The sequence below is a fragment of the Cherax quadricarinatus genome, chromosome 42 (assembly GCF_038502225.1).
Source record: "Cherax quadricarinatus isolate ZL_2023a chromosome 42, ASM3850222v1, whole genome shotgun sequence".
In the NCBI taxonomy this organism is placed as follows: Eukaryota; Metazoa; Arthropoda; class Malacostraca; order Decapoda; family Parastacidae; genus Cherax; species Cherax quadricarinatus.
This window is the reverse complement of record NC_091333.1, coordinates 9,647,146-9,658,879: the sequence shown is the minus strand read 5'-3', so window position 1 is coordinate 9,658,879 and position 11,734 is coordinate 9,647,146. Positions and strand designations below refer to the sequence as shown.

At 41.2% G+C, this 11,734-nt stretch overlaps 1 protein-coding gene across 1 annotated transcript; it reads right to left on the bottom strand.

The window, feature by feature from the left end:
• Positions 1-3,258: 3,258 nt before the first annotated feature.
• Positions 3,259-11,020, bottom strand: LOC138853866 (cylicin-2-like). The gene is made up of 3 exons (XM_070093268.1): positions 10,834-11,020; positions 8,517-8,625; positions 3,259-4,416 (listed from the first exon to the last, which is right to left on the bottom strand). Exons 1-3 carry the CDS (start codon positions 10,842-10,844, stop codon positions 3,394-3,396), a joined length of 1,143 nt encoding a protein of 380 aa, XP_069949369.1. The 5' UTR covers positions 10,845-11,020; the 3' UTR covers positions 3,259-3,393.
• Between the last annotated feature and the right edge of the window lie 714 nt (positions 11,021-11,734).

Sequence of the window (11,734 nt, the reverse complement as noted above, 5' to 3'; positions counted from 1 at the left end):
GTGCCAGTGTTCTCCAGGCCACAGCCTCGTTGATACCCAGTTGATGCTGTAACCGACACTCCCGTTGATTTATAACTTTAAAGAAACTCTCGTGAGTTCTGAAATGGCGAAATTTTCGATGCGCATTAAGGGAGATAGAAATAATTGCATGTGATTGCCACTGATGCACAGCGGCCCTGACACGCACACCTGTGTGGGCTATTGTTGTACAGTACCTCGTCATCAACCCCGTTAGAAACTCTTGATGCCAGATGAACTCTCCTGTTGATAGATTTTATTGCAAATTATATGCCGATTTATTAAGTAGTTATTGCTCAACAGAAAAGGAGATTATTATTGCAGGTCAGAACAGAGGAGTATTTAAGAAATGAGGTCAAATAAGGGCAAAGGGATCAACGTGGAACTTGTGAGCCACGACAGAGGGAGGGAGAGGGCAGAAGCTTGGGTGGGGAGGGGTAGTGAGGTAAATGCCACCAGAGGGGTTGCTAGGAGAGGGGAGTTACGTGGATGTAGTTGAGGCGTCAGTGACAAGGGGAGAGGGGGAGAAATCGGTTAAAAGCTGACTGTTAGGGTAAGAGTTATATTTACTGTTAGATAGAGTGGAAAATTAATGTTTATTTGGAGATGAGTGGTTTGTAGGTGACAATGTAGTGTTGGTTTATTGTTTCATGTTGGTACACTATTTTGTACCTAGATGTCTCTAGTTTTATTGTTAGTGTTACCAAGGCTTCCTTTATTGGTAGTGTTACCAAGGCTTCTTTTATTGTCAGTGTTACCAAGACTTCCTTTATTGTTAGTGTTACCAAGACTTCCTTTATTGTCAGTGTTACCAAGACTTCCTTTATTGTTAGTGTTACCAAGACTTCCTTTATTGGTAGTGTTACCAAGGCTTCCTTTATTGGTAGTGTTACCAAGGCTTTCTTTATTGGTAGTGTTACCAAGGCTTCTTTTATTGTCAGTGTTACCAAGACTTCCTTTATTGTTAGTGTTACCAAGACTTCCTTTATTGTCAGTGTTACCAAGTCCTCCCTTACTGAAATGTTCACAGTTTTGTGTTATTGTACATATAACTCTCGACTGCTACTGCTACTGTTACTGCTACTACTAATGGTAAAGCTGTCAGTAGTACTAGCAGCGGACGTAATAGTAGCAGTAGTAGTTGTAGCAGCACTTCTTGTAATATTATTACTACTAGTAGTACAACATGAACTACGATTACTATTATCATTTCCACTTCCGACACTATAGCGGTTTCGCAGTAATGTAAATGTTTATTATTATTATTATTATTATTATTATTATTATTATTATTATTATTATTATTATTATTATTATTATTAATAATATTGTAGGACACGTCCTACGTGTCCACTTGCTTCAAGAGTAGTTTAATCACGTGACGATCCGCTCTTTCAAGCGCTTAGATCCACCTGCTTGGCACCTGTGCCAGTCTTACCCAGCACCTGTGCCAGTCTTACGAGCATTACTGAACATGAGTCTTCTTGATAGCAATGCACACGTGGTTTCAGTCTAAGACCAACTAGCAGATAATAGAGGGGTTTTCATCCTAACATGTATGTGTGTGAGTGTTTTTGTGTGTGTGTTTGAGTGCGTGTGTGGGTGTGTGTGTGTGTGTATGTGTGTGAGTGTATGTGTTAACCAGTATGGAGAAAAACACTGGAAATGCGTACGCATTTACTGTAATATTTCACTCATTAAGAGCGAAACGTTTTTACGTTGTCATCTATTCGTCAGCTCGTTTACCTTTTTTACATTAGTTCTTCCCAAACTTTTCTGTATAAACCATTTTGAATTTAAATTTCTTTTCAACCTTGCATTAATGATTCCGTATTAGTCTATGAGTCCCGCAAAGTCTGTGTCGTTAGAGGCAACCCAGAGATCACAGTACTGTTAATGTGATCACAATGGCGACTGGAAAAATAGAGGCAACCCAGAGATCACAGTACTGTTAATCTGATCACAATGGCGACTGGAAAAATGGCTAGAAATGTAGGTTTGCGATTGAATAAAAGGCTGAAGTATATAATAATTATAATTCAAGATTTAGTCTAAATATATTTCAGAACACAGACATTTCCAGTTGTAATCTGTTGACATGAGCAGATTTGCAACTGTACTATCTTGCTGTATTTACGGGTTTGCAAACCGTAATATGTAAATAAACGAAAAAAAAAATACCACAGTGAAAGTAGAAAATAAAACCTGAGCTCTCACGTTTCATTTCCTGTTTTCAATGTGGTATTTTTTTTATATTTTCAATCACGCGTTTTATTGTGATTTCTTCCATGCAAATATACATTAACAGACTTCCCATTCCGAAATATACAACCTAAGAGATTTAGCATATATAAACTACAGTCAAGCATTAAGTAATTCTAGGAGTGTAGTCTACCAGAAGGTTGAACACTCCAGTAGTACCATATATTGTGACGGTCTAAATAAGATTGAGGAAATGGTGCCAACTGAATTCTGATGATGCATGCATTCTGATTGATTCATTTAGACATTCCCGATTATTTAAATCTGTTTTGTGTTAATATAATACAGAATAACAGGAATGTGTCGTACAAGTAAATGAAATGTAAAGGGAGATATAAAGATGCCTTAAATTTATAGCTATATGTCGACCTGGGAAACAAGTTGATGTGTGAACTTTAAACTAGTTTCTGTTTTTTTCGTTTTGATTGTGTGTGTTTTAAGTTAATATTCCCAGCTTTTGTTCACTTTGTTTAAATAGAGAACACAAGGAATCACCGACATTGCACTCATATACAGATCACCAGCCATACACAAGTGTACAGATCACCAGCCATACACAAGTGCACGGATCACCAGGCTTACACAGGTGCACAGATCACCAGGCTTACACAAGTGCACAGATCACCATCCTTGCACAAGTACACAGATCACCAGCCATAATCAAGTACACAGATCACCAGCTTTACACTCACACATATAATTAACAGCCATGATCACGATAGTTAGTGAAATACCCACATACGAGCACATACCACAGTCAGAGCTCAAGTACCGGTAGTCACGGTATTATTGTGCCCTGTTTGTTCTTTAACAATAAGAAAAATTGTTATACCCTAATGTTTACTTACATTCTTCCTTTTTTTCATTATTTTTTTATATCATTGTTATGAAAGGAAATTTATTAATTGGTCAAGAGTTGAGGGGAAAGAAGATGGTCGACTTACGGCTGGAAACATTTTCTGTGTCACTTGTGTTGGCTTCTCTCTCTCTCTTGCTCTCTCTCTCTCTCTCTCTCTCTCTCTCTCTCTCTCTCTCTCTCTCTCTCTCTCTCTCTCTCTCTCTCTCTCTCTCTCTCTCTCTCTCTCTCTCTCTCTCTCTACCTACCTACTTGATTTACTTATTTTTCTTGGACTTCTTCTCATCCTCTTCTTTTTCTTCTTTTTCTTCTTCGCCCTTTTTATCGCTATCTTCATCTTCATCTTTGCTCTTTGCGCTGTCTTCTTCCTTCTCTGCATCGTCTTTGCTTGTCGCCCTAGATACTTTCTTTGCCTTTTTCTCTGTGTCGCTTTCTTCGTCTCCCTCCTCTGATTCCTTTTTCTCCGCGCTGCTCTCCTCCTCCCCTTCCTCCGGTTCTGCCTTTTCCTCGCCTTTGCCCGGTGACCTGGCCTCTCTATCGGCCTCCTCACTCTTTTCCTCGTCTTTATCCAGAGACTTTCCCTTTTTCTCTTTCTTTGATGGCTTCTCCTCAGAGGTTCCTTCTTCTTCTTCTTCTTCTTCCTTCGATTCTGTTGGCTTTTCCGTGGTTTGTTCACCCTTTTCTTCGCTGGGTGACCTGACAGCTCGTCCGCTTCCTTTGTTCACCGCTTTGTCTCCTCTCACCAGCGTTGTTGTGCTTCTCTTTTTATCAGACTTCTTGTCCTCCTCTTCCTCTTCATCTTTCTCCTTGTCGTCTTTATTCTCGTCTTTCTTTTCTTCTTTTTTCTTGTCTTTCTCCTCGTCTTCGTCTTCACTGGGCGATCTAACTGCTCGTCCACTCCCTTTACTCACTGTCTTCTTTGCACTCACTAACTCTGTTGTGCTCCTTTTTCTGTCAGACTTTTTGTCTTTATCTTCTTCTTCTTCTTCTTCTTCTTTCTCTTTGTCACCCTTTTTCTTGTCTTCCTTTTCTTTTTTGCTGTCTTTCTCCTCGTCTTTGTCTTCGGAGTCTTCTTTGTCCTCTTTCTCGCCATCACTCTTGTCTTTCTTATCATCTTCTTCCGAATCGGCGTCGCGTTTTGCGACACCCAGACTTACTGGGGATTCTGGCTCCCACTCGCCAGCCAGGCTGGTTTGGGCACCAGGGTACCACTCGTGGTACTTAGCGTCTCGCTCCCACAAGACGTGTGGATGGGATGCCCCATCACCCTTCTCTCCGACCTGATGGAGAGATCCATGTATTAAATAAAAGCACTGGCACTGGAGCACACACACACACACACAAACACACACACATACACACACACACACACATATGTTGTGCGTGCCACTTACCACAATCTTCAACACGTCCCTGGAAACTGGGCAACTACCTGAGGTATGGAAGACGGCAAGTGTAGTTCCCATTTTTAAAAAAGGAGACAGAAAAGAGGCACTAAACTATAGACTTGTGTCATTGACGTGTATAGTATGCAAAGTTATGGAGAAGATTATCAGGAGGAGAGTGGTGGAGCACCAGGAACGGAACAAGAGTATAAATGCCAACCAGCACGGATTCATGGAAGGCAAATCCTGTGTCACAAACCTTCTGGAGTTTTATGATAAAATAACAGAAGTAAGACACGAGAGAGAGGGGTGGGTTGATTGCATCTTCTTGGACTGCAAGAAGGCCTTTGACACAGTTACTCACAAGAGATTAGTGCAGAAGCTAGAGCATCAGGCGCATATAACAGGAAAGGCACTGTAATGGATCAGAGAATACCTGACAGGGAGGCAACAACGAGTCATGGTACGTAATGATGTATCACAGTGGTCACCTGTGACGAGCGGGGTCCCACGGGGGTCGGTCCTACGACCAGTGCTATTTTTGGTATATGTGAACGACATGATGGAAGGGTTAGACTCAGAAGTGTCCCTTTTTGCAGATGATGTGAAGTTAATGAGGAGAATTAAATCTGATGAGGACCAGGCAGGACTTCAAAGATACCTGGACAGACTGGACACCTGGTCCAGCAAATGGCTTCTCGAATTTAATCCTGCCAAATGCAAAGTCATGAAGATAGGGGAAGGGCACAGAAGACCACAGACAGAGTATAGGCTAGGTGGCCAAAGACTGCAAACCTCACTCAAGGAGAAAGATCTTGGGGTGAGTATAACACCGAGCATGTCTCCAGAAGCACACGTCAATCAGATAACTGCTGCAGCATATGGGCGCCTGGCAAACCTGAGAACAGCATTCCGATACCTTAGTAAGGAATCATTCAAGACACTGTACACCGTGTATGTCAGGCCCATACTGGAGTATGCAGCACCTGTTTGGAACCCGCACTTGATAAAGCACGTCAAGAAACTAGAGAAAGTACAAAGGTTTGCGACAAGGTTAGTTCCAGAGCTAAGGGGAATGTCCTATGAAGAAAGATTAAGGGAAATCGGCCTGACGACACTGGAGGACAGGAGGGTCAGGGGAGACATGATAACGACATATAAAATACTGCGTGAAATACACAAGGTGGACAAAGACAGGATGTTCCAGGGAGGGTACACAGAAACAAGAGGCCACAATTGGAAGTTGAAGACACAAATGAGTCAGAGAGATATTAGGAAGTATTTCTTCAGTCATAGAGTTGTAAGGCAGTGGAATAGCCTAGAAAATGACGTAGTGGAGGCAGGAACCATACACAGTTTTAAGACGAGGTTTGATAAAGCTCATGGAGCGGGGAGAGAGAGGGCCCAGTAGCAACCGGTGAAGAGGCGGGCCAGGAGCTAAGACTCGACCCCTGCAACCACAAATAGGTGAGTACAAATAGGTGAGTACACACACACACACACACACACACACACACACACACACACACACACACACACACACACACACACACATATTGGAGTATGCGGCACCAGTTTGGAACCCACACCTAGCCAAGCATGTAAAGAAACTAGAGAAAGTGCAAAGGTTTGCAACAAGACTAGTCCCAGAGCTAAAAGGTATGTCCTATGAGGAGAGGTTAAGGGAAATCAACCTGACGACACTGGAGGACAGGAGAGATAGGGGGGACATGATAACGACTTACAAAATACTGAGAGGAATTGACAAGGTGGACAAAGACAGGATGTTCCAGAGACTGGACACAGTAACAAGGGGACACAGTTGGAAGTTGAAGACACAGATGAATCAAAGGGATGTTAGGAAGTATTTCTTCAGCCACAGAGTAGTCAGGAAGTGGAATAGTTTGGGAAGCGATGTAGTGGAGTCAGGATCCATACATAGCTTTAAGCAGAGGTACGATAAAGCTCATGGTTCAGGGAGAGTGACCTAGTAGCGACCAGTGAAGAGGCGGGGCCAGGAGCTTAGACTCGACCCCTGCAACCTCAACTAGGTGAGTACAACTAGGTGAGTACACACACACACACACACACCACACAGTACAAGAAATTTTACAGGCCAAGTGTCTTCTGACAAGTGCCTTTGGCAACTGATAACTAACTGACTAACACAAACACACACATATATTCTCAAAAACCATATTAACATAAACGGTGTCAACTTATCAGGAAGACCAATCACGTTCTTACTGCAGGGTAGCACAAGTACATTTTTCTTAGAAGGTAGATCCCTAGGTTATCCTATTTTTGGGGTTATCCTATTTTTGGGGTTATCCTATTTTTGTGGCAATATTAAAAGCCTTACCTATTTCTTCATCCACCAGCTCTGGGCTGCAGATATGCAAGGCGCTCAAGAACACCGAGACAAACACTTCTTGATTCTTAATTCATGATTAGCGTAATAGTGAATATATGAAGGGACATTGATGGATTTCCTGTGTACTGAAATTTTAGACCCTTATCCACTCGGTGCACTAAAACAAGTAAAAACTGTGAGCTTATTATATACTCCTAGTTCAACTGTGAAGTTAGTGGAGGGGGCCAGGGAATCTAGTCTTGGTAGAAAATCATCCAAACTTTGATCTTTCAACCGCAGGCAAAGCAAACATCGACACTCCTAAAGCAATTGGCTTTACTGAGAAGAATATCTTCAAGCAAACTGGTCTCACTGAACTAGATGCATAGGTTATTTAACACAGGGAAGAGTGGGTTTCCCATTGCCATACCATGTTTTTGAGAATAATATTATTTCTTCAATGACGAATTTACAATCCAGAGAACATAGTTTTATTAGTTTGATAATATTCTTAGGGAATGACGTTATGAAGTTGTCCAAAACATCATCCATTAATGTTTGCAGATCAGAGACAGGAACTTTTGTAAACAGTGTGAAATTATGCAGCATATTTAAATTCTGGAGTCTCTCTGTGACGTCATCGTTATTCAAAATATGAGCATCAGAAACATTTCCTACGAATGGGGAGAGGAGTGTGACTAAACATTTAGAAAAAAATTAAATGCAATAGATCCAGCCAAACTTATGACTGGCCGAACAGAGTTCCTTAGTTTGTGTACCTTAATCAATCCATACAGATAAAGCTATGAAGTTGACCTAGCTGATAGTTATTTAACCAGCTCATCATGGCCTTTCTACAGCTCATTGAACTGTTTACTGAACTGACTATTAACCTGTTCAAGTGGATTCTTTGCAGTTTATTATTGATAAGATTCATCTTAGCAAGGTAATCAGTTACTTTATTTAAAATAACTGTATCATTTGATTTCTCATCCTTAGTGAGATGGGAATTTTCATAATTACTGAGTTCTTTATAAGCTTTTAATGAGTGATATATTGAACAGACTAGATAATTTCTCACTAAGATCCGTCTTGGATTCCTTGATTATCCTTGAAAACAAGGGGCCTGGGGGACTTATTTTACCTTAATTTTGACGTATATATGTGAAGATTCTGTATAGACTCACGAAATCGTAATGACACGATTGCAAACAAACCATACCACGGGCGGGGTTAGAACCCGCGATCAGAGAGTCATAAAACTCTTGACCGACGCGTTAGCCTAAAGCGTCGGTCTGGAGTTTCATGACTCTGATCGCGGGTTCCAACCCCGCCCGTGGTATGGTTTATTCTGTATAGACTATGGAAACTGGTTGTTCTACAGTGTGTGTTGTGTACTTGATGATAGTAACAAAGCAATATTGTTTAAAGATATTACTACTATAACTACTACTACTACTACTACTGCTGCTACTAATAAGAGTATCAGCAGTAATAGTAGTAGTAGTAATCTTCAAACAATATTGCTTTGTTGTTTTCATATTATTTTATGAGTGAGATTAATCTCAGTGAACTAGGTCTAAAATGTTTGAAATTGGTGTTATATTGAGTTCTCTCGGTGGAACTCATGGAAAAAGCTTACCTGCATATCCAGGAATGCGAATTCCTTGCTTTTGTGGCTTGGTGAATTCTCTCTGCCTATGGTAGGGAAGGCGGTCACAGCCACCAGCACTGTCGCTGCAAGTAACAACCTGTGAAGCACACGTACGCATCAGGAGTCATTCTGATATAAAACGTGAACACAGCTTAGAATGTGATTCTAGTTTTTCATGAGAATAAATATGGGTTTAAGGGTTTATGACACTCTTGAACTTGTGGTAAAGTTGGTGGTGACTCGTCTGGGAAGACACCAGATAGATTCCCAAGTGCTCCTTATACAAAAAAGTGTAGTGTGCTTGCAAATACTCTCTCTCTCTCTCTCTCTCTCTCTCTCTCTCTCTCTCTCTCTCTCTCTCTCTCTCTCTCTCTCTCTCTCTCTCTCTCTCTCTCTCTCTCTCTCTCTCTTTCCTTGTTTCAATAAAATGAATTTTGGGCAATGAAGAACTATTAATTTCATTTTTTTACTCAATAATAAATACGAAATGTCTATTTTTTGCAGGGTATATCGTCGACAGATATGTACAAAAGCGTCCAGTTAGACAACGTTCACTCAGGGCAAAAAAAAAAAAAAAGCATTGCTTCTTCCTGAGAGCCCATAGAATCTGAAGCCTTTTATTTCGGCAAATTCGGATTTGGAAAGAATATAGGAAAGTATAGGTTGGGCACTAGAACTGTGAATAGCTCCAACAAATTTAGCAAGTAGAGTCATTGAAGCCAAAGCCCTGAATACTTTTAAAAATAAGTTAGAGTAATATATGAGCCAGAAGAATTGGACCAAAGAAGGAACTTCCTAGCATGGACTGGTAGAATGACTGCAGTGCTCCTTCATTCTCATGGTCTTATGTTCTATAGGACGAATGTGCTATTATTCATGAAACCTCCACATTAAAATCCCCTTCGCACTTTTTCCAGACACCGGGACCCGGAAAGTAATTTCCACACTTAAGGAAAAAGTGAAGACGTCACATCTTTCTTACTCAAAACAGTCGACGTCGACTCTGAGATAGTCACAGTCACACAGGCACGTGCATCCAAAGCCATTCGAGGCATAACCAGAACAGGACTCGGAAAACACAACACACCAGTGGAATTCCCTTTGCAGGAGCCGACAAAAAATACATATGAGAAACATTATGTAGCATCAACACCAGGTTACGAGAACAACTCGCTAAAAGACCCCACAACATAAATACTGTTTGTGTCATCCACTGAGATAATCATTCATACCTTATGTCATAGAAGGACACCAAATTTATCAAACAGGACAAAATCGGAAGGAAATGCCTAGCAGCAGTGGTTCATCAGCACGCAGGATACTCTTGAAAAAAAATCAAGGTGCCTTCAGAACAGGAAATCCTAAGCACTTATCAGTTTATACGAACAGATCTTGGAAAACTTTCAAGAAGATGAATGAAACGCCTGTGCAAATGTTTCACAAGTGTTCCATTGAAGGACAGTTACCTCATTAACGATCCAGAAGCCTCACCCACCTTTCACATACCACATATTTTTTTACCTCAATGAATTCTCTATCAGATGATATCTCTGCCTACTGCTATCACACGGATCACATCCATACTTCCACCACCGTACCATCTATACTACTTAAGTGTTATCCTTTGTATTGTTTGAGAATCTTTACTTAGGATAAAACACTGCCCAATGAAGAATTATTCAGGTAAAAAAATACGTAATGCTGACAAGTAGTTGGAGAAAGGTACAAAATAGAGACACTTCAGTCCAAGGTCCCAGCACCGAAATGCTTGCAATAAAGTATCGTAGTGTTTGCATTTTGTGTCCTTTTTCCTAAGAATTAATCTATACGCTTGTGTCTTTGTCCAAGTGAGATTTCAGTGTACGTATAGAAAAAAATTATGAGATTAAAAGAAATTTAAAATTTCTAACAGGCAACCGAAATTGAAATTATTGACAGTTAAGAAAATTGCGTGAAAAATTAGAATGAGTTGATATGACAGATGCAAATGTACAGGGAAATGACAAGTAGGTTGGTTGTTAGAAGGTGAGGCTAAAAATCTGAGAATAGGCCCTAGCAAACACAATTCAGTGAGTACAATTCATTGAGTACAACTCGTACACTGATTGACAAGCAACCCACACACTGAAAATGAACATCAGACGTACCGAAACCTCTTCTAGCGTCCATTTCCACTATGTGGGTTAGTTGCGAATTGTTCCAGTGTATCGTGACTTATTCATTCTGTATTGATCTTTAGAAAATAATACCATCACACGAACATTCGCTGGAAAATGTTAGTTAACATACGTTTTAGGACACAGACCTGAGAAGCATTTTGTGTTTGTGTGGCACTGTTGGGAGATCCTTGAACTAGTAGTGCCTATTTTGAGTGCCTGGTAGTGTTTCCTGACTGCCGGGTAGGGCTCCTCTGAGTGCCTGGAGGTGCCTACACTGAGAGCGTGGCAGTGCCTCCCCCGAGTGCTAGGGCCAAGTGACGTGTGTGACCATCCTTCTTCACTTCTTTTATTTACCATCGTCTCTCCCTCTCTCGCCTCCCATCCTCCAGCCATCCATCCCTCCTCCTTTGCCCTCCTACCCTCCATCCATCCCTCTCTCCCTCCCTTCTTGCTTCATAATCCTTGCTCAATATGATGAAACACCTGGGTCCAAACATTTATGATGAGAAGATATACACCGTGATGACATACACCGTGAAGACATACACCGTGAAGACATACACCGTGAACACATACACTGTGAAGACATACACTATGATGACATACACTGTGAAGACATACACCATGATGACATACACTATGATGACATACACTGTGATGACATACACCGTGATGACATACACCGTGAAGACATACACCGTGATGACATACACCGTGAAGACATACACCGTGATGACATACACCGTGAAGACATACACCGTGAAGACATACACCGTGATGACATACACCGTGAAGACATACACCGTGAAGACATACACCGTGAAGACATACACAGTGAAGACATACACTATGATGACTTACACTGTGAAGACATACACCGTGATGACATACACCGTGATGACATACACCGTGAAGACATACACCGTGATGACATACACCGTGATGACATACACCGTGAAGACATACACCGTGAAGACATACACCGTGAAGACATACACCGTGAAGACATACACCGTGATGACATACACCGTGAAGACATACACCGTG

Coding starts and splice junctions, on each gene's coding strand:
- LOC138853866 (XM_070093268.1), bottom strand. Junction 4,417..8,516: donor TCGCATTCCTGGATATGCAG/GTAAGCTTTTTC, acceptor TCTCTCCATCAG/GTCGGAGAGAAGGGTGATGG.